Consider the following 22,680-nt stretch of genomic DNA (forward strand, 5'->3'; position numbering starts at 1 on the left):
GGGGAAGGAATATACACAGACCCTAAAAATACCAGCCTAGAGGCACAACTAGTTTTATTGCAAACAAATGAAAACACCACACATGTAATTACTGTATTTAAAATATTTGTATTATTATCTGGATGTTAGTCAAACAATAGTTATTAACCATGATATAAATTTAGATAATCTACTTTACAAAATTAAATTGATCAACATTGAACACAGGGTTCGTGCTAAGGTAACCACTTAAAATTCAAGGAGTATACAAGGACCCAAAAATAAATTTTCAAGGAGTATGTTCAGCTAACTATGCCAAGGTTTTACACAGTGGTTGCACATGGCCGACTTTCAGATTTTCCGATCTTTCTGACTAGACCTACTTCAGAACCATGCAAGTAATGATCAAAGCAAAACTTTTTCAAAAAAAAAAGTTTTCAAGGAGTTTTGCTAAAATCGTAAAATTCAAGAGCTTTTCAAGTGCGCTTGAAAACATGAATTAAATTCAAGAATTAAGTTTTCAAGGAGTTTAAGGAGTAGCACATACCCTGTGAACATCATTACTATCACCTAAAATGACTATAAGAAACTGAAAATCAATGATTTAATTTTGTTAATTATATAAAATATTTTAATAATTCCAAAACTGATTGACAGTTTGTTCTATAGAATTTTTTTATGTATAAATTTCATTTGAAAAATGTTATGAACATAATATTTTGGTGCCATACTTTAAAATGAAAAATTTAGCCAAGCATTATAGAAAACTGTTCTCATTTAGATTAGCTTGTATTAGGGAGTTTGATAAAATTTGACAGGTTTCAAGAGGTTAGCTGATAGAATACTGCTCAGCTGAATTTTTATTGAAGGAACAGAAAATGTGTGTTAGTCTGTGTGCAGTAATGTAGCATGCGGACATGAAAGAAGTGTTAGGAGAAGCTCGACATGAAGTGGAGTGCTTCTCAACACTTCTCAAATGTTCTGCCAATTGTCAAGTGCCTTATAATTCTACACAGCACAGCAAGCAAGTTTTTATTTCTTTTATAAAATACAAATTACAATAACTGTTATTATGGATAGGATGACACACAACTTAATGTGCGCAGTGGTGTGTGCTCTCATAAAGAACTTGCTTCCAACCAATCAGAATGTGAGATTTATAACAGTTATTTTATAATTCTCCTTATAACTAAGAAATTTATTTATTTATATAATAATAATCATAATATTTTTAGTAAAATTGCTTTTAGATTTAAAGCATCAAAACTGACACCATTCTTAATGATGTAGTGTGATGGGATCCCTGTGTAAAAAGCTGAGGTCCCACACTTCCTCCTTCCAGGACCTTGTGCTTGATATGAATATTACTTTCACTTACTTTTTCTAAGATGAATCTTTCCTATGTGGCAGCCATATTGGCTTGCACACAAGATTTTTGGCTGGTTAGCCTTAGGTTTTTTATTCTCATGAGAATAACATTCATACTAGATGAAAATGGGTCCATTCATCCTAAAACAACACATAATATGCATGTAAAAACAACTTATTATTTATGGCAAGGGCACCAAGATTTCAATAAATGCTACTGGGAATTGTCCAATGTCATTATTGAACTCTCCTTCCATCCATTCTTCATTAATTTGTTTTAATAGGATTATCTCATCTCCAGCCTGTAAAAGAATAAGATAACAGAGCAGCTAAGACAAAAACCAGCTGATTTCATTACTTGGCTTTAGAGAGTTATATTTGTCTTTAGAATTGAACATACCTTGAAGGAGAGTTCACTGTCAAGCTCGGCAGTAAAATCATACAAGGCTTTTCCTTTTGGCAATAAGTGATCTTGTGGTTGTAGCTTATGACCTTGGACTGAGAAAACAAAAACAGCACAAGGCTTGGAATGTATATGAAAAAAGAAGAAGAAAGGAAAAATGGGAAGGGGAAAGAGAGTGGAAGGGAGAGAATGAGGAAGGAAGGAAGAGAGAGAGAGACAGAGAGAGAAGAAGGGAACAAACAAAAGCAACTAAAGGAAAGGAGTGAGAGAAGGGAGTAAGGAAGGAAGGGGGAAAGGGAGGGAGGGAGGGAGGGTGTTGGAAAAGGAAGGAAGGAAGGAAGGTGAAAAAGAGGAAAGAAAGAGAATGGGATAGTGGGAGAGAGAATAAATGAAACACAGAAAATGAAAATGGAAGGGAAAGAGAGCTTGATGCCATACCTTCATGATGTTGTGTTGATGAAGATGACTCTACATATTCTACATACACAGACGGCAGGATCCCTTTGTGACCATTAAGTTCTCCTTCCAACCAATCATCATTAATTTTCTTTATTATCGTAATCCTATCTCCTTTCTTGAATGACAAGTCACTTGCTTCATGACTGTCATAATCATGAAGAGCTTTTGCAACAGGTAGAGCTAAAAAGAATAATTTTGCCAATATAATCTTAATTTCAGCCATTTATCTAACCTGAGTGCATCTGAACACTAAACCATAGTTTCTGTTTGTATACTGACAGGCTACCATAGGCTTCTTTCTAGAGTAACATTCATTTGTCAGTAAATGTTTGACAAAATAGTTGAAGCAATGGAACATCATCCTGCTCATTGAATCTTAATGAGAGAACTGTGTCTTTAAAAAAACCTTGCAATTCTAACCCCCACCCTCTCTCCCCATAGAGGGGAGCTGATATGAACACTTCCTCCCCCTCAGTATGTCTTTCATCCAGGAATTGTCTACGGAGTTTTACCCCGTCTTACCATGCTTTACAGCTGTCTCTTGTAGAGGTATGTCCTCTATAATGTCTACATAAGCAGCTGGGAACATCCCAGTAGCTCCATGAATCTCTCCCTTTAGCCACTCAATGTTAATTCTTTCTGTAATCCGTATGACGTCACCAGCATCGAACCTTAAATCATCTGGATTACCAGAGTCATAATCATACTGAGCTGTACATCTTGGACCAGAAGAAACGACAGAGCTTTTGTTCGTTAATTTTTTTTGAAAAATGTTGTTTAATGCTGCAGGTTTTAATGTTTGTTTTTGTTGAAGCTGGTGTTTCATATCTTCATCAAAGTCTATAAAGCTTGCTGGGAATATCCCAATTTTCCCGCAACTTTGTCCTTTAAGCCATTCATCGTTGACCATCTCAAGGAGGTGAACAGTGTCTCCTGCATGAAAGCTTAGTTCATCACTTGACTGTGCTTCAAAATGATACAAGGCAACTGTACTGAGCAATGTAGAGGTGTGTGGCGAGGGCTGTGGATTAAATATAAATAGTTTATTTTTCATAATTACTGATCTTTTATACTTTTTGCAGGGCAATTACCAAAAAACTGTCATAAGCCATTTCGAGTTTGATAAACAGGATGCATTGTTATCTAGTGGAACAAAAAAACACCATAGAAAGCTTGACAAACGAAAAGATGTTTGTACCCAAGCTAGACCACAATGCACCATGTTTGCTATCTTAGGAAAGTTCCATGTTACCTTGTGTGATGTTGATGGCTCTTCTGCTTCATGAGGTAAGTCTTCTATGATTTCTACAAATTTTACTGGCATCATGCCTTCATTGTCTCCACATCTCCCAACGTACCACTCATGATCAACTCTCTTGATGAGAAATATTTCATCACCAGCCTAAAATAAGACAAATTATGAAACTGTGTTTCAAACAATATTCAACAAAAAATGAATACCTGGCCAGAGAGAACAAAGGATGCTCAATCAGTACTGACTACTGTGATAATGAAAGATGCAACTGTAGTCCAAGGGAATGGAAATGATAGAGCTCCAAGGGCGGATCCAGCCAAAATTTTAGGGGGGGCTAATTGAGTTTAGGTGGGGGGGCTAATTGAGTTTTTTCCGTCAACGCAACAGAAAACAATAAAAAAAGCATATAATTCTTAAGTTTCGTTTTGTTTTGTTTTTCTGCTGAAGGGGGGCTTCGACCCCCCTTTATCCCCCTTGGATTCTCCCTTGAGCTCATTAGTGGCAGGAAAAAATGTGTGGGATGCTATCTTTTACAGCCATTTTCAAAATTATGTGTTCTGACAGAAACAGCTATAGAAGACTGTGTTGGGCTTCTGCTAATCAGAAAATACTATAAGCCAAATGTCCAGATGGTTCAAAATAGCTCTCTCTACCTTGAATGACAGTTCATCTATATTTTTGGGCACATAGTCATATAAAGCAATAGCAGATGGTTCTATCTTGGTTGACACCACAGAAGACATCACTGGTTCCACTGGTTTCTTTTCTTCATTTTTCTGTTTCATTTTCTCAATATTTCTGTGCTGTTCAGATTCCTTGTCCTTGCCGATTGTAGGAGGTCTTGGGTGTTTTACCCTGTGTTTTACCTCAGGTGGGTGACTATGTTTAACATGATCTGGCTTAGTTTCAGTAGGAGCTGGAGCTGGAGCTGGAGCTGGAGCTGGAGCTGGAGCTGGAGCTGGAGCTGGAGCTGGAGCTGGAGCTGGAGCTGGAGCTGTTGGATGAGCTTCAAACTTAACACTTAAACTTGTAGCCTCAATTAAAGCCTTAGGTTCTTCTGATCCTTTCGCCTTTTTGGGGGGTCCAGGTCTGGGGGGTCCAGGTTTTGGTGGAGCTGGCCTTGGAGGAGGAGGAGCCCTTCTTACTGGTCCTTTCTTGAGTTGGCTTTGTAAGCACTCTCCTTCTGGTGGCCCTCTGAAACTCTCAACACTGTCTTTTGGGCTACCTGTGTCTTTTTTAAGTCTATTCGGCCGAATTATACTTGGGATTCGTTTTGTTTTACTGGGCTTTTTATCTTGATCATCCTCCTTTTGACTCTCTAATACTGGTTTTTCTGGAGGTGAAATAACTATGGTTTCTTCAGCTTTATTTCCAGCATCTTTCTTTGCTTTTGGTATAATAAGTGTTGGCCTGCTCTTAGGTTTTGCTGTTGGTTCTGGTGGAGGTATCAAAGGGGCGGCAGTTTGGGGAGGGATTTCAGTATATTCATTTTGTTGTGTCTGGGGTTTCTTGGCCGCTGGAGGTGGTTTTATAATTACTGAAGGCTTTATGACCGTAGGCTTTGTTTTTTTGGCCTTTGTCACATTTTCTGTTTTATCAGTTTGTTGTAGTGGTTCTTGGCTAACACTAGCATTATCTTTGCCATTTGGTTTTGTCCTTATGACATTTGGAAAGCCCTTTGCTTTGCTTGAAGAAGCAGGTTCCGTAAATTCTTTATCCCCCATATCAATATCTTGCTCGTTTGCTTCATTTTCAAAGAAAGCAGAATTATTAATACCAAAACTTGAATCAAAGCCATCAGAAGTAGTTTTACTTTTGTTAGGCTTGTTCTTTTTACGCTTTGGTGCAATAGGTGACTCTCCTTGACTATATATAATACTAGCATTCATGATACCAGCACTTCCACCAGATTCCTCTTCACCAGAGGGCAGCTCACAAACCGGCTTAGACTTTGGTCTCTGAGGTGGCTCTCTGTTTTTAGGGGTTCTTAGTACTCTGTTGGGCGAAGGAGATTCAGTGCTTGAAGAACTTGGTGAGAATGGACTGGTAGGTTTTAATGGTGCTATAGGGGCTGCCCTTGATGGAGATATTACTGGTTGTGAGGGTGGTGTAACCACGTCAATAATACTAGAGGGTGACAATATAGGTTGTGGATGGATAGGTTTATTTATTTCAGGGGTTTGTTTAGGCTTTGAATGCATTTCAGGAGGTGGAATAGGACTAATGGATGTGGGTGTTGACGTTGATGATGAATCTGCTACATGCCATGGTCTGATTGGAGTTGCCGTAGAGTGTGACTCAACAGAGTGGACTATAGGTGGTTCTGGTGCAGGGCTTGTCATGTCAGGACCAGCTGATGGATGTGAGGGGACATTAGCAGGAGCTAGACTAGAAGGACTGACAATTCCAGGAGTTGTCATAGGTTGAGCTGATATGATAGTAATCTCTGGTCGTCCATGGGACCTAAACAAACACAAAGGGTTTGCACATTAAATTAAAACTAAAAGTAATGCTTAGTGGTTCACAGGTCTGTAATTTATTACTAGAACAAAGTAGCCTATAGAGCTGTTGAAATTTGAAAGTTGAGGCCCAGAAGCCCTAAAATAGGAAACTACTGTAATTTGAAATGAAACATTTGACTTACTTGGTAGACCTTGGTTTCTTCTCCATAACAGGTGGTGGTATCTTTGGTACTGGAGGACTAATCGGCACCGAGACATCGTTTTCAATACCTTCACCTAAATCTGGTCGTAGAGGAATTGGTGGTGGTAGTCGTTTTGAAGGTTTTGGAGAGGGGTCACTGCTAAGAGTAACAACTGTCTGTGAATGACCTTGTCCATGTTCCACAAAACTGATTAAAAAATAATGAAATTAGCATCAGTAAGACTTGTCACTATCATGAGATTTACAAAATGTCTAAGTTTGAGATTGATGAGTGGGTGGATGGAGTGGTGTGTAGATGGATGGATGGGTGGATTGGTGGGTGGGTGGATTAGTGTATAGATGAATTAATTGGGAGATGGATGGATGGATGGATGGGGTGGATAGATGGATGGATGGATAGATGCATGGGTTGGTGGGTGGATAGATGGATGGGGGGTAGAAGGATGGAATGGCAAATAGATAGATGGATGAGTGGGTGAATAGATGGATGGATGGTGGATGGGTGAGTAAATAGATAGATGGATGAATTTTTAAATATTACCTCTGTTCTTCATCAAGGTCAGGTCTAGGTGGAGGGGGAGGTTTTGGCTTGCTCATCTTGTTGATAGCTTAAGAAACAGCTTTCCTTTCACTTTTTACATCTATGGATCATTAAATGAAAGACACACTGATCAGATAAAACATCAACTATTTCTTTTCCTAATATTTGAGCTTGCATGGTTTATCCAAGACTACATTTTGAAAATTCAAGTTGTTTATATCCGTTTTGCATTGGTGTTTTTCGATTGCACCAGGTATTCTGTAACTAGATGCTGACACAGACAGCTGGGCGGCTTATAGAAAAGAAGAGACAATACCGAATCAAACCCACCGAAGCCCTAATGGGCATCTAAAAGCAAACATGAATAAAATCAAAACATACAGTACGCTTAATTATATATGTTAATGAAAGATACGTTTCTTTATGCTTAGATCTTTAGTTCGCTGTTAAATGTAATTTTGAAGAGATCGTATTAAAGCAATAATGATTTAAACGTATTAAATAAGTGGAAAACGAAATTAAATATCAAATATCAACGCAAGAAGACTCTAATCTTGACTTCAACGGGAAGCAAAATAAATTTCATGACGTGCCGATAGACGTCGCCCTAAAAAACTACAGTCTGCTTCCGAATATCAACCCAAGGAGCAACAAATATATAGAATATACTACCTTCATGACATCTGCTATCCAATAAGGCCTTTTAAAGGCCTAGATTATCGTTAAAATGAGGCAAAAACCAGCAGAATATTTAGAAATTCCAGTGACTTTGGGCAAAAAAATGAAACCTTGTGAAGTTAACCGCTGGGTGACATGGAAGCTACCGCGGGCTCGTATTGGTGCGCAGTGTATTGTGGGTAAGCTGTCTGGCGGTTATTTTGAAATCTACAAGGCCGAGCGGGTAAATACTTGGAGTACGGACCGGCTATTTCTAATGTTTATTGCCTGAAATTTTAATATATATACTTCTAATTTTTGTAGGTAAGTTGTTTTATTCTATTTTGAGGCTATCGTTAAGCCAAAGCATTGTTTTGGACTTATTAATATTCGTTTTATCTCGATGACTTTAATTCACTCCGAGTATCTGTTGGTTCGAATCTCCTATGTGTATTATTATAGTAAAAATACTTTGTTTTAAACATTATACTTAATAGCTTGAGGTTCTTGATCAACTTGTTATCAAAATGAAAACGTAAGCTTAGTACATATCGAATATTACAGTAGTTGTTGATTGATGGACAAAGTTGTTTTTGAATCGAACCAACTCTCACGAAAATCGTTCTGTCAAAGACACGCATGAATTTGGTTTATTTTACAGAAAGTTTACTCATTAGTTGAAATAAATAAAATAGGTTTTCTGAGGTGTATATTACATTAACAAAGCATTCCTCATTAACTTTCCCTGGTTAATAGTTCAACAAATTGGCGGCTGCTTCATCGTTATTTTATCTCAAGGGACTTTGAGGCATGTGGTTGCACCCCAAGGAAGGAGTCCTTTAATGAATGAAAATGATAATAATTAATGAACTATATGTCCCTCTACTTTCACTATCTCTCTCCTATCCATTCATTTCTTCTTTCTCTCAGTCTCCATTTACTATCCTTGTTAATTAATTCTTTTTTTTTGCATTTCAGAATTTTCTAATTTATTAATATATTAAAGAATACACATATATGTCTGAACACTGAACAACTAACCAAAATGCCAGAGACAAGCACAGATAAGACCATTCCAGTTCAAGTAGCTGTAAGAATACGACCACTTCTTCCTAAAGAGATAGGAGAAGGATGTCAGGAATGTATTGACATCACACCAGGAGAACCACAAGTGGTCATGGGCAATAATAAAGCCTTTACTTATGATTACGTATATGGGACAATGGCCTCACAGAGTTACCTGTACAAACAGACAGTGGTGCCTCTACTTGATAGATTTTTCAAGGGATACAATGCTACTCTTTTAGCATATGGACAAACAGGTTCTGGAAAGACTTATTCGATGGGTACTGGGTTTACGATGTGTACTAACAAGGATGATATGGAGGTCCAAGGTGTGATCCCTAGGACAATCCTTGATTTATTTACACACATGGAAAACAAGAAGGATGAGACTGAATTTCTTTTGAAAGTTTCATTTCTTGAGGTAATGGAACCATGATTTGACTAATTGTTTAGTTACTATGAACAAATCGAAAACGTGTGTGAGTGCTGTTTGGAGTTATGAAGCATGTGGGGATTGGCAGCACATGAGAGAAGTGTTAGGAGAGAAGTGGAGGAGTAGCGGAATGCTTCCTGACACTTCTCGAGTGTTCTGCCAATCCCCAAGTGCTTTATGACTCCACACATCACAGCAAGCAAGTTTTTTATTTCTTTTATAAAATGCAAAGTAAAGGGCACATACCTACCATACAGTATACCTCTCTGTCCTGACCTTATGTTTGGACAATAACCTTCATATGTTACCACAATATAATATTACTGTATGTCATTTTCTTGTACCAGATTCATAATGAAGAAATACATGACTTGCTGAACCCTTCCTCGTCAAGCGACAAAATAGCAATAAGAGAAAACGTTGATGGTGGAATCAAGGTAAGTTGAATATCTAATACCCAGTTACTGCGGTTTTTCGTATTCTGCAAACTCGGTGGTTGCAAGCTGCACGCTTAAATTTAGTTTTTCACTGCTGTCAATCAAGAATAATCAGTGGATGCCTCTTATGTTCTTGACTTTGACTGGCTGCAGTAAGAAACCAATTTCACAATTAGCACGGTTGAAATGTTGGAGTTCGCAGAATATCGAAAACTGCAGTAACTTACTGTTTTACTACCCTGTGTTACTCAATGGTCTGCAACTACATAGACCGCTAATCAACACAGGCTACTGTCTTACTAAATTATGTTTTTTTGTGTGTTTTCATGAGAAAAAAGAAACCAATATTTCTATCAATAAAATTGCATGTTAGGCCTTTTCTGAAATAACATGATGCATTGTGGTCTAGCTTGGGTACAATCCAAATAAACCATGATGTACAAATGATGCTGGGAACAAAGCAAACCACAAATGCACCCATGATCATATTCACTATCTCAGGAAAAATCTGTCTCTTCTACAGATTGCAGGTCTAATGGAGCTGCCAGTTTCATCAGGCGAAGAGATGGTGAAGGCACTGTGTAATGGATCAGCAGCAAGAGCAACTGGTGCCACAGCAATGAACAGCACCTCAAGCCGATCACATGCAATATTCTCAATTATCATGGAACAGAAGGATAAGACAGGAGAAGGGTAAATGGATTCATAGATCGATAGATTATTTCAGATCAGCAAAGATATATATTGCTTGCTCCTTAGCAGGAAATTTTCATAATTTTCCTATTGATGTGAGGTAGTTTGGAAGTTAAAGTGTTTAATGATTATAACTATTTTTTATATTAGGGACATAAAAAGAGCCAAGTTTCATCTTGTAGACTTGGCTGGTTCAGAGCGCTGCAAGAGAACCAATGCTCAGGGAGAACGATTCAAAGAAGGTACTTATTGATGGGAACAGCAAGTTCTTAGAGTGACCTATCCCCCTTTTCATTGGCTGTAAAAAAAAGCTTGAAGACCTAACAAAAATTTGCAATGTGTATTGGGGAAGGGGTGGGTGATTTGTTATTAATATAGGAGTGAAACCCTACAACTACCCCCATGGGAAGTTTTGGCTATGCTCCTGACATTCAGAGCTTAGCATTCAACTCACTGTTATATCTCAAGAGTGTTTATTTTTGTGACCAATATATTTTTGATTGTCTAACAAAGGAGTGAACATCAACAAAGGTCTTTTGGCCCTGGGGAATGTTATTAGTGCTTTGAGCGATGAACAGAGGAAATCCAATGCCCATGTACCTTACAGGGACTCCAAGCTTACTAGACTTCTACAAGGTATTGTAAAGATGGGATATTCATTCATTTCCAGTTTTCATTAGTTTCTTCCATCCATCAATCCTTTTGAGTGAAATTTGTTTTTTTTTATCCATCAGTTGTACATTCAAGCATCTGATTGTTTGACAATCCAATCATCTATCCATTCCATGCATCCCACTCATCCATTAGCCATTCAAACAACCTATCCATCCATCCATCCATCCATCCATCCATCCATCCATCCATCCATCCATTCATCCATCCATCCATCCATCCATCCATCCATTCATTCATTCATCCATTATTCTATCCATCCATTCTACCAACCAATCAAACCTACAGTTCATCTCATCCATTCTATTAATCCATTCCTGTTTTCAATGCATTCAACCAAACAATTTAAGCTATTGCATCCTATCCTATCCTTCCAATCAACACATCTATCCATCCCATTCATCCATCCTTCGATCCATCCATCCAACATTCATCTTATCATGTTTCTTACCAGATTCCTTGGGAGGTAACAGCAACACAGTTATGATCGCCTGCGTCAGTCCTGCTGACAGCAACTACGAAGAAACACTCAACACGCTTCGTTACGCCGACAGAGCGCGACAAATCAAGAACAAACCAATCGTGAACCGAGATCCAGTGTCTGCTGAAATGGCTAGACTAAAACAACAGGTACAACTGATGAAATTCAGCTGATGGAATTCATGCTGACTCGACTTTTTGAAGTTGAAACAAAGTTTGGCAATGACCAGGTTGGACTATTGAGACAAGATAAAAATCTCAAACTTATCACGTCCGCTTATTGAATACCAGTACTGTTTAATGTTGCTGCATAGCCATGACTTGACCTTTTGCTCGTATGTTCTTATTATCGCAGTTGAAGAATGTTGTAAAGACCACACGAATTTACAAAATTGTCTTGAATTTTTTTTGTAGGTTCAAATGCTTCAACTTCAACTAATACAAGGACAAACTATCAATGGAACATTACCAGATGCAATCGAGTAAGGACAACAATTCATTGTTCTTCTCGTAATTTGGTCCTCGTCTTACCTTTTGCATGACGTTTTATTTCCTTTCTTTCATTCGTCTATTTTCTTTTTTCCATCCCTTTTCTTCCTCTCATTCTGACACATCTCACTTACCTGATCTTTGCTGGTGCTACTTAGCTGGCCGGTTTGACAGTTTTTTTTCAGCCCTCAGCATGCATTACATTTTTCACGCAGTTATATTTTTCTATTCTTTCTTTATCAAAAGAAATGGCATGGGATTGAACTTGCATGAGCTGACAGAACGCGTTAACCAACTAGAGGTAAAATTTAATCTTGAAGACTTTCTAAATGTCCATCTAAGTTGTGTTAGTCTTTTGTATGCGTCTTAGACAGTCTCAGTCTATCAACCAGCCTAGTAAATGCCCTTATGCATAAGAACCTTTTACTCGTTCTTCAACTGATCTTGTATTTTCTTGTGCTGTTCTTGTAGGAAGAGAATAATAAGTTGAGTGAGGAGCTTCACAACTCTGTCGACCAAAATACAAAGATGTTCGAGAAGGTTTTAATGGTACGTTCCGCGTTTATACTCGGGCGCATGTTCTTGTCCTTCTGAAAAAGCAATTTTCTGAGAGTGAGCATTGAGGTGACATTTTAGGCAGTTTTGAGCACGAACATTTGCGCTAAGGACGGACACACGGTGCAATATTACACGCAAAGTTACTGATGTAGGATCGTTTTCTACTTCAGCAGCATTGCGTGCAACAAATTGCGTCGTGTGATATGGATCGCAACATCGATTGCATGCAACATTGCGCGCAATGATGCAACGTGTTTCCCTAGCTTAATTCAAACAACTGATAAATCCAAGCACGTTACTCCAACAGGCCGAGCTTGCCAGGGACAAACTGATGAGAAAACAAGAGGAACTCAAGAAATATCTCAATGAACATGAGTAAGTTATAATATTAAACTATACGATATACCATACCATAAGGTTAAAATCTTAAGCCACAACCAAAGTCAATAATAAGTTTGACTTTTCTGTTGCCATTTTGTTTAGAATCAAGCTGGATCTTGCGCTAGAAGACGACAAACTAGCCCGCGATCAAGACATGGATTTAGCCACAGAATTGCAGAAAAGATTCCAAGATTTTGAGGTAACAAAAATATAATAGATCGGATGATGAAGTCCAAAACATTGTAGTATTTGAAGTACAAAACGGAAATTATTGATGTTGTTGTATTTAATATTATGACTTTCTCTTTTTCGTTCGTAGGAGAGGTGTACTTCTACCACGACAACCGAAGAACATAACAATAGCAATGAATCCTTAAAACAGGTAAAGTACTTGAAGATAAAGAAAGAAATAACTACCAAGGAGAAAACCATTATTTTATATTTAATTCTCTTAACATAATAATTGTTTTCAGGATCACAGCTACGAGGTCGAACACGTGGACCAGAATAGCAATAACTCCCTACCCTCTTCCCCCATGAATAGTACATTTGAGTCCCAGCATGCACTGCGTCAGGCAGAGCTTGGGCGCCAAGTCCAAGAGCTGACAAAAGCGCTGACTATGAAACAAGAATTGGCTTTGAAGATGCAGCAAAATGAGGGCGCCATGAATGAAAAGATGGTTAAACAGTACGAGGTCAGTAGCATCATTTTTATTTCTTCGGTTTGTCACGCAACGCACTTGTGGAGGAGAAAGTGTTACATGACGACCCAAATCAAAATGCACATGAAATTATGATATTAGCCGTCCTGGTATGGAAATTTTGTCATTGCATGGCCTTTAAAAGGAGTAAATTGCTTATTAATCCCTTTCTGTGCGCGCTATAATTTAAGGTGGCTACGCGTCTACGTCTAGGGTGCTTTAGGTGCCGGGTATATCCGATAGAATTACCCTTTAAAATAAATGAAACAACTTCACTTTTCAGCGTACTATACTTTTTACAAGAGTTATTTTTGTCTCTCTTTTAGACTACCGTACGTGAGCTGGAATCTGAAATCGGTAAACTCGAAAAAGAAAAATCTGAGCTCGCACAGGCTCTTGTTGCCGTCAAATCCTCAACTAATGCTGAAGGGTGAGCTCGATTTATTAAAGTTTATTCAAGCGCGCTGTGTATATTTCTTCACTGAACGAAACTACTTTAAAGCGATGTTCTAATTCCTCACGTTTTCTGTGCACTCCACACTGTACATTTTCATAGATGCGCAAATATGATAATTATGCACAATGTATCATGTAGCCTGCGTAGCGTCTCTCCGGCGCTGGGGTTGGGAGAGGCGGGATCGACCAGTTCATCTTTCCCCCTCCCCTCCCCCCACCCTGAAGGTTTCGTACTATGTGGTTTACGTTTCTTGCTTTCAAACCAAACCAGGAGTTCCAAAGACAGATCTCGCATCAAGGAACTGGAGACAAAAATCGTCGATCTAAAAAAGAAACAGGTTTGTTTCCCCCTTCACTTCTAAGGTAGTAATTTTTTTTTACTTAAGTCGCCCAGTCGTTGGACTTTAAAGTCATCTTTCATTTGTTTGGTGTTTGTCGTCAGGTCGAAATGCAGAAACTTCAGCGCCTCAAGCAACAGAGTGATTCAACGATTACTAAACTAAATACTGAAATCCAGGTAATAAGATTTTTTAGTGGAACGAATTACATTTAGCGGGTTCCCTGCATTTTTCTTATCCTACATATGCAGCTTTGGTTGTAGGAATTTGCGCGCATAGCGCAGCTCTTTGCGCGCAAGTCACATGACGATGTTTAAGTTAAATTGAATATTCTTGTGTTTTAATAGAGCATGAAATCAGTTCGCGTCAAGCTGATGAGACAAATGAAGGAAGAATCTGAAAGATTCAGGATACTGAAGAAAGAGAAAGAAAAAGAAATAATGCAATTAAAACAACAGGTAAGCTCGGCACTCGCTTTTGTGTACCAATACAAATAGCTAGAATGATATATTTTCCTTTCAAATGATGATTACTTGTAGTTGAGCACTCAGTCACTATTTTTTTAATTATTTTATTAGGACCGTAAGCGACAGTTCCAATACAGCAAACTACAAAACATTCATCAAAAACAGCAAGCAGTTTTGAAGAGAAAGACGGAAGAGGTAAGAAATATTTACTGCTTTTTCAATCTGTTGAAGAATTGAGCTTTTGTCTTGTAGAACTACAAAATACAACAACTAAAACGCTACCAACAACGACAACAACAGCAGGGGAAACAACGGTTAGAAAGACAACGACAGCAACAGCCAACAACAGAACCAGACACAGCAAAGACAAAGGATAAGACACAGGGATCCCAGTTTTAGTTTACTAACCATTTTCGTTGCTTGTAACCCAGGCTGCATTAGCAAACAAAAGACTCCATGAAGCAATCTGCAAAAGGAAAGAAGCAGCTGACAAGAGAGAAAATTATCAAAATATACAAAATAAGCAGTCGGAAGGGTTGATTCCCAGAATGAAGGTACTATAAGGGTCTGTTGTGATGTCTATACTATATAAGTGTCTGTCTGTCCGACAATTGTTTTATGATGCGTCCGTCATCACTTTATTTTGGTTGTCTATACGACCATCAGTGGATTGTGTCTGAGTTTTTTGCAAGTTTTATTGTGTGCGCGCCTGTTTGTGTCTTATTAGTTATTAGTGACTGTGTGTGCGTAAGAATTCGATAGTCCCTGCGCTGGTGTGTCTGTCAGCTTGTTTGTGTCTGTCAGCTGGTGTGTGTCTGTCAGCTGGTGTGTGTCTGTCAGCTGGTGTGTGTCTGTCAGCTGGTGTGTGTCTGTCAGCTGGTGTGTGTCTGTCAGCTGGTGTGTGTCTGTCCGCTGGTGTGTGTTGTCTGCGCTACATTCAGAAATTTACACAAATACTTCTTTTCCAGTCATGGCTAGGTCACGAGATCGAGGTTCTCGCCAGCGTTAGTCTGGCCAAGAAAACCCTGGAAGAACTGATTGAAGACCGGAAGACGATTTCTCACCAGTTATCTGAACTGCGAGGGAAAATACAAGACGACGAAGAACAGCCACCAAAAAAGGTAAGGAGTAGAATCATCAATAGAGCAAATCTTGTGTGACTCGGTGTAAAACACATGGTAGGGAGCGTGACGTGACCGTGACTATACCGAAACCGAGCATTCTGATAGGTTGAACATAAACTCTTGCATTGTGATTGGCTCAACGGATGTCATCAATTCCATTACGCGACAGTCACAGTGCTGATTTTGAGCATTCTTATTGGTCGAATATAAACTCTTGGGTTGTCATTGGCTCAACAGACGTCATTAAATTCCGTGCCGTGACGGTGCTGATTTTGCACATTCTTATTGGTCGAAAGTAAACTCTCGCCTTTTAATTGGGTCTCAATACTCCTCTAGCTGCAACATCGTACCTGGAAGTAATAAAACCACCTTTGGACAATAAAACCAGATAAAGTCACACTTTTTTGTTCGAAAACACTTTCTTCCAAAGAGAAAAATGCGATATCACAATCTTATTAATTTTTGATAATTTGACACGCAACACTGGAATCCCCTCTTCTTAAAGAAGCAGTATGAATGACTTGTTAACGACGAAAATTCTTTACAGAAAAAATTATCGATTGGTGGTGTGGATTCTGATGACAGAAAACCAGAAAGTGATGAACAACAAATGAAGCTGAAGACACTGGAGGCGGAACTGAAAATCAAGTAAGGAATGGACCAAATCCAATTGGGCGTAATGTTTTGGCCATTTCAGGCCACGTGTCATTCCCTTGAGAATAAGATTCTTTGTTTGAGTCGTATCCATATTTATGTGTCTTCTCGTGTTCAACCGTTAAACAGAGAAATAATACTCTAAGGAATGACACGTGGACTAAAAATGGGAAAACAGTGGATTAGCTTTTTTTTATATTTAGAGTTATATGTTGAATATAGAGTGAATATAAAGGTATGAGTTTTACATATTTTCCTTCCTAACTGTCACTCTTTCTCCTTACCATCTGTCTGCCTCGTTACCATTTTTTCCTCTCTCATCGTTCCGTCCATGCTGTTCATTTCTTCCATCGCAATCATCTATTTCATGCATGCGTCCTTTCCTTCCTCGCATCCGATTCCCTCTCGTTCCCCCATCCTTTTCTTTCCCTCCTTCCTTCTATTCATCTGACTCATTCGTTCCATTACAATCGTTTATATTACAATCCATTCCTTCATTAATTACTCGCTTGGCTGATCGATTTCAGGACCTCACATATTGCCGAATTACAACAACAGTTACTAGCTGCTGACAATCACAGTAAGTCACATTACGCACCATCCATTTTACCCGGAATCGTATTCCAAGTGGACGCACTATCGATCCAAATGATTAACACTAAATCATCTCCATTAGTTTCAAGTGAAAAGTCTAAACATCGATGGAACAATATCCACACTATGGCGGAGGCCAAAGCTGGCTTACAAGTATTGTTATCGATGGTAAGTAAGGAACCATTGACGTTTTCACGACAATGTTATAAAAAATTAACTTACTGTGCATGCCTAGAAAATTGCGAGAAAATGCATTCTCAAGGCTAACGCTGCGCATGCTCGACTAGGATGACGCACTTTCTACGGTGCTGACCATAGGGAACGCAGACTAATGTGGAAACGAGATTGACTTTGGGTTCGCAGGGCGGAAAATTAGCGTACGGTGTATTCCAAGAGGAATATTGGAAAGAAAAGAAGAAAGAAAGTAAAGAAATGCAGTGAGGGAGAGAGTAGAAGTCTTCCAACATGTAAAGATCATCAAGCCCAATAAAGCAACATTCGTTGTATTTCTCACGTTTTTCCCCCAGGAATGTGTTGATAATCTTTAATGAGGGAAACCTACTCACTAAGCGTGGTTTTCAGTAGTGCCCTGAATATATTGAATTGTTATTGTTTTGCTGGATCAATCTCTAGTCTGTGAATGCAAAGGCCAAGCAAATCAAGATTGAAAAAGACATCGAAGAACAGAAGAAAGAATTAGAAGAACTTCGCAACGAGTCAGCTGTAAGTTATGAAAAATGAATAATATTTTTTAGATTATTCAAGAGATTTATATATGTGGTTTTTGATAACGCAGGGCTTGACTAAAAAGCACAAAGAGCAGCTGGACTTTCTCCGTAGGGATTACGATGCACGGGTAACTACGATACAGAAAGAACATGAAGATAAGGTACTACACTTAATATACGCGCGCCTTTACTACACTTTATTCATAAGAAGCTGTTCAGGTAATACCTCCAGGAAACTAGGAATGTACGAACTGTGTAATTTTTCTCCCTGGCTCAGTGACATTTCTGTTATATCTTTTAAAACTCTGCTCAGCCAACTGCAGCTTCCGTTAATATATTCCTACATTTGCTTTTTACAGCGCGGTTCAAAATGCGTGGAGGAAAACATGACAAGCGCGCTTATGATAGTCCCCTTCACAGTTCTCAGCGCCATCTTGAAAGGAAGCCGTGCCTTTGCATAGAACCGAGACGAACGGTGAGCTTGGAATGATACAAAAGGTCTCTGTCATTGCAAGCTCACCGTTCGTCTTGCTTCGATGGAAAGGCACGGCTTCCTTTCAAGATGGCGCCGGTAACAGTGAAGGGATCTATTGATATGTAGTTCACAGGTTGATATCCTAGTCAATCTTTTCTTTTTCTTTTCTTTCCAAGGTTCTGTTGCTGCTCGAACAAATACCAAGTGAAGAAGAGAAAGCAAATTTCGAAAGTCTTCGCGAGAATATTAAACTCAAAGTACGTTACAATACCCTCTATCTAAAAACAGATAGAGGAAAAGAATAGCGCACGCATGCCATGTCACTTTGCGTGTTACCTTAGGTGCAACAAGCAACATCGCACCGTCCATCAACCTCTGCGACACTGCAGGGAGCGACAGTTTTATTTGTTAATGCAACGTCACAAGCAACTTGCATCGTGTGTCTGGATTTTATAACTGGCTGTCTTGCTTTTCGAATGACTGAGAAAAACTTCAATTTTCATTTAAAAAGAAACAGAAATAAATGTATTGGACGTTTCGTCGACCTCGTGTCGTCACTCTTAACCAAATTTATTAATCGCTGAGTAATTGCTATTTTAATTACTCAGCGAAGAGGTTAATCATTGATTTTTATTTAATTTCAAAAGGAGAAAGAATTAAATGAGAAGCAACAGGAAACTGATCTTCTCCGACAGGTTTGTCATCTTTTCACGTTTTATATGTTCATTAATTTCTTTTTAATTTTTGGATATTTATGGGAATTGTTATTGAGGGGGGGAGGGGTGGGTTCGAGAGGTGGGAGGGGAGGAGTGGTAACGATTTATTATTCTATATCCAGGAAAAATGTATGTTGAAGTAGCACCTTTCTTACAGAAACTCCTCACACTGACCGAGGCAATAAACGATAACGAATCATCAGTCCAAAATATGGCGTCATCTATCAAGGAAACATCACAGGTAAGTGACTTAATTCTTATTTATTTGTACAGCGCAAATAATTGGGTTTATCTTTGAGAACTATTTTATACTTTAGGATTCGGAAATGATTGTGGAAGATGTTGAAGAAAAGGTCGTATTTATCAGTGACGAGCTTGAAGAAAGCGAAGACGACTATATAGACGACATATACAAGGATCCAAACTGGGTGGAAACTCCTCTCATGAAAAACATGTGGAGATCGAAAGACGTTCCCAATAACTACAAGGTATTTTTTCTACGAGACTTTTTCAGTTTCTTTAATAGATTGGCTTTTTCTCTGAGACTGGTTTACATAATCAATTTTTGATCGCCGCTAGATTCGTATAGGAAACTGAATTGCGGTGCAAATAGTAGCAAAAACTGCTGGTGTAAACGGGCCTTAAGTAACTTTAAAAGGCATTATGTCATGACAGAAGCTTTTGAGATGATAATCTGCAAGAGTTTTTGATGTTTTTGATGCTTTTTTAAATCTAAACTTGATAATTTTGGTGGCTTTCTCATGAGAGAAGTTGTGTTTTAGTTAAAAGAGCACATAAGATTGTTAACTTACAAATGATAATAAGAATAAAGACTTCTTTTAGCTTGGGAGCCATATAAGAACAACAAAGGCGTTGGCACGAGGTGTAATATTGCGCGCATTATATTGTCAATTTTCCTAAGGAAGGATCGTTTTCTACTTCAGAAAAAATGCGTGCAATAAATTGCGTCGTGTGACATGCAACATCGGCTTGGCTGTGACATTGCGCGCAATGCTGCACCGTGTGCCCGTAAGTTTCCGCATTCCAATACTGTGACTGGAGACCGTGAATGCAACTATGCGCTTTTTGATTTGTTCAGAGCAGAAGCCATTTGAGAGTCACAATGACGTAAGATCGCTATTTTTAATGACTGATCTCTTCGTTTCAGGGAATCCGATGCAACTGTAAAGGAAAGTGTATGACCCAGGCTTGCAAGTGCAAAAAGGGTAAAACAGAGTGTGACGACGAATGTGGCTGCATTAAAGATAAATGCGTCAACAGACCAAAAGTAAGTTTAATTTTCCTAATTTCAAGGACATTGAAAGAGAATCCCAAATTCCTCGAAATTTTTTCATCAGTAGTTATTCAAAAATTTCTTACAATTCCCTTCTCTTCTTTCAGGATCCAGCCACGCCCATGCTCTTTAACTCATCTTTCGAAACCGACCTGTCAACTAGCGATGACTGTCTATCGACGCTCAAAACCAAAACAAAAAAGCGTATTTCTAATGCAGAAAGAAAGGCTTTGGCCAACTCAAACAGGATGGCAAATCCAACAAAGTCATCGCTGTTTCACTCTAGAGGGAGAGAAAACAAAACCCCAACGTCACGTTTTTTTGTGAACAAGAATAAAACGTTCAAGAGCTCTTCGGCTTCATCAAGTTCTTCAGAAAAAGGGAATAAAAGCCGTCGAAAATCGGGCGTTCTTTCTAAGAAGCCAGGCGTTAAAGACGCGACTTCTCGATTCTTAGGAACTCCTAATCGGTTTCTAAAAACACCTGGGTCAGGTTTTACTCCACCAAGAGTGTCTTCTTCTCAAACGATGAAAAGTAACGTGCTGAAAAGCAAAATCAAGGCAAGCAATGTGGAGGACAAGAAACGCAAGAGGAAGCTACACAACCCTTCTTCTACGACCGCGCTGTTGTGAATCCAACATCATGATAACAAATGATTTGTCAGGTCTTCTTAGGGCTACACCACAGTGGGGAAAAACAAAGATGATGAATGTCAGATTTATTAACTCTCGTTGTAACACTGTTGGAAATTAATAGCCAGCTTTTGATATTGAGTGATCAAGCAAAAAAACAATTTAAGTCGAGGCTCAAAAAATAATCATGATAACATCTTTTACCCAGAGCCTTGCATTGGATTGTTTTGTCAACCACAATATTTGGTTATTGCCATGCCAATGCAAGAATGTTTGAGTCTCACTCTGAAGTGCTCTCAGGAGATATACACAGAAAAAGTTATAATGCATGATAATCAAGTTTTCTTTATCTCAACTCGAAGCAGCTCATTGGTACACCAATATTTCAAAACATAGACAATTTTAATTTTTTCAAGTAATGAAGTAATACTCAAGGGAATGACATATGGAGTCTGATATTGAAAAGCATTTTGCTTTGGTAATATACGCTTTTTATTGGAAAAATTCCATATATGTTCACATTTTTAGAAAAACAGCTTGTAACCTAGGCAAATGCATTGATTGTAAATAGTTTAGGGGAAGGGATTGTGTTTAGGAAGTGCAATATCATTGTAGTACTAGCTAGAGTTAGCCAAAAAAATGTATATATCACTGAGGTTATGAGTGTACATAATAATGTTAAAGTGCTACTACGATGAAAATCGCTGTGACGTCATACACTCAACATCGAACATTGCTACATATATTTCTTTGTATATAAATCCTTAATTTATTTTATTCCTATGAAGCCCAAAGGGTGGCTAATGTGCTTATTTCACATTACTTGTGACTATAATTTATATTTTGGGGTGTTTGGGTATTTCTTTCTCCCTTTACTACTGATATTTTGATCATAAACTACAAAGAAATGTATGGAGCGATGTTCGATGTTGAGTGTATGACGTCACAAACTCCAAAAAATAATCGTAAAAATATACTTTCGTCCTGAATATCGAGAAAACACTTCATACAGTGATTATTGGACCTTTAAAGAGTATTGTTAGGAAGTTTCAGCTGAATCCAAGTTTGAGCGATTTTCGTTGTAGTAGCACTTTAAGAATACAATGAAAAATATTGTGTGGCAGAGTGCAATAAATTATTACAATAAGATTTTCCCATAATTAGCTGTATCTATATTACAAAAAGCTTCAATGTCCATGGATCATATACATTGACCAACTTTTCCTCCTTTACACCCCTAAATCTCCCCAACCCTGGCCAATTATATCTTCCCTCAATCTAATCAAACCATCAGTGGCAGATCCAGGAATTTTAGCAGGGGGGTGACTCTTACAAAGGTTTTACCAGGAATGTGAGGAAAAGGGGGTGGCTTACTGAGGATATTAATACTGAGAAATTTAATCAAAAGGGGGTGGCCAGCCAAGTAGTATAGGGAATGGGGGTTCCAGCGCAATCTCAACACGGGCAAGACCCGTGTCAAAAATCCACCTACGGACGACCCCCCACTCCAAGTGTGGTTGGGGGCAACAGCGCAAATATGTTAGTCTATATATGGAGTGCGAAGAATGTAAGAGAACTTTTAAGAAAGAAGCGGACTTGAAGAAGCATTTGAAAATGAAGACGAAGTGTATGAGCAGTTATGATTGTGGATGTGGTAAGAAGTTTGAGACTAAGGTTAAATTGTTTTGGCATTGTCAGGACTGTGAGTACGACTACGACGACCTAAAAAGTGCTTGGTATTAGGTATAAAATATTTCCTATTATATAGATGGAATCCCAAAGCAACTTCAGCACGGTGTCAATACCCGGTAACGGTGAGATTGACGTTAGACAGTTTTGGCGTCAGTCAGAAAGGAAGGTTAAAAGGACTCTCCGAAAAGGCATAGAAGAATTAGGAGCCCTGAAAGCGAGCATAATGGTAGAAGTAAGTTTGTCAAAAGACGAGGTAATGACGACAGCAATGTTGC

The 22,680-nt window shown here is 38.6% G+C and overlaps 2 protein-coding genes across 7 annotated transcripts; one reads left to right on the forward strand and one right to left on the reverse strand.

The window, feature by feature from the left end:
• Window positions 1-88: 88 nt before the first annotated feature.
• On the reverse strand, window positions 89-11,215 carry LOC116292033 (uncharacterized). 5 transcript variants are annotated; one of them, XM_031699271.2, is made up of 11 exons: window positions 11,078-11,215; window positions 8,368-8,438; window positions 8,043-8,163; window positions 6,670-6,769; window positions 6,109-6,315; window positions 4,118-5,927; window positions 3,462-3,611; window positions 2,732-3,230; window positions 2,189-2,389; window positions 1,748-1,845; window positions 89-1,649 (listed from the first exon to the last, which is right to left on the reverse strand). In XM_031699271.2, exons 4-11 carry the CDS (start codon window positions 6,723-6,725, stop codon window positions 1,530-1,532), a joined length of 3,141 nt encoding a protein of 1,046 aa, XP_031555131.2. In that variant the 5' UTR covers window positions 6,726-6,769; window positions 8,043-8,163; window positions 8,368-8,438; window positions 11,078-11,215; the 3' UTR covers window positions 89-1,529. The 5 variants fall into 5 exon arrangements, with proteins under 5 accessions (XP_031555131.2, XP_031555132.2, XP_031555128.2 ...); XM_031699272.2 differs by lacking the exon at window positions 8,043-8,163; XM_031699268.2 differs by lacking the exon at window positions 11,078-11,215 and having other exon boundaries at window positions 8,368-8,506.
• On the forward strand, window positions 7,567-21,862 carry LOC116292919 (chromosome-associated kinesin KIF4A). Of its 2 annotated transcripts, XR_016121488.1 has the most exons (33): window positions 7,567-7,650; window positions 8,305-8,812; window positions 9,172-9,261; window positions 9,785-9,954; window positions 10,105-10,196; window positions 10,468-10,590; window positions 11,081-11,256; window positions 11,521-11,588; window positions 11,842-11,896; window positions 12,067-12,144; window positions 12,461-12,528; window positions 12,637-12,733; window positions 12,854-12,916; window positions 13,008-13,229; window positions 13,562-13,665; window positions 13,963-14,029; window positions 14,134-14,208; window positions 14,377-14,487; window positions 14,608-14,691; window positions 14,928-15,050; window positions 15,465-15,617; window positions 16,168-16,268; window positions 16,802-16,854; window positions 16,951-17,036; window positions 17,502-17,591; window positions 17,665-17,757; window positions 18,248-18,328; window positions 18,719-18,766; window positions 18,945-19,028; window positions 19,105-19,275; window positions 19,956-20,075; window positions 20,189-21,396; window positions 21,811-21,862. XR_016121488.1 is itself a non-coding variant. In XM_089038625.1 (32 exons), the coding sequence occupies exons 2-32, from the start codon at window positions 8,372-8,374 to the stop codon at window positions 20,711-20,713; spliced, it is 3,912 nt and encodes a 1,303-aa protein (XP_088894751.1). In that variant the 5' UTR covers window positions 7,567-7,650; window positions 8,305-8,371; the 3' UTR covers window positions 20,714-21,862. The 2 variants fall into 2 exon arrangements, 1 of the variants encoding a protein (XP_088894751.1); XM_089038625.1 differs by having other exon boundaries at window positions 20,189-21,862.
• Window positions 21,863-22,680: the final 818 nt, after the last annotated feature.

Source organism: Actinia tenebrosa, unplaced genomic scaffold, assembly GCF_029948245.1.
Source record: "Actinia tenebrosa isolate PJP-AT-01 unplaced genomic scaffold, QUT_ActTen_1.0 PGA_scaffold6__47_contigs__length_16458017, whole genome shotgun sequence".
Lineage (NCBI taxonomy): Eukaryota > Metazoa > Cnidaria > Anthozoa > Actiniaria > Actiniidae > Actinia > Actinia tenebrosa.

Bases quoted from the DNA above. Each gene is read 5' to 3' on its own strand.
- LOC116292919 (XM_089038625.1), top strand. From the start codon at position 8,372: ATGCCAGAGACAAGCACAGATAAGACCATTCCAGTTCAAGTAGCTGTA. The intron at 16,269-16,801 runs GTAAGGAATGGA...GATCGATTTCAG, and splicing joins GAGGCGGAACTGAAAATCAA to GACCTCACATATTGCCGAAT. The intron at 16,855-16,950 runs GTAAGTCACATT...CATCTCCATTAG, and splicing joins ACTAGCTGCTGACAATCACA to TTTCAAGTGAAAAGTCTAAA.
- LOC116292033 (XM_031699272.2), bottom strand. From the start codon at position 6,725: ATGAGCAAGCCAAAACCTCCCCCTCCACCTAGACCTGACCTTGATGAA. The intron at 6,316-6,669 runs GTAATATTTAAA...TTTTTTAATCAG, and splicing joins GACCTTGATGAAGAACAGAG to TTTTGTGGAACATGGACAAG. The intron at 3,231-3,461 runs GTAACATGGAAC...TTTAATCCACAG, and splicing joins AGCCATCAACATCACACAAG to CCCTCGCCACACACCTCTAC.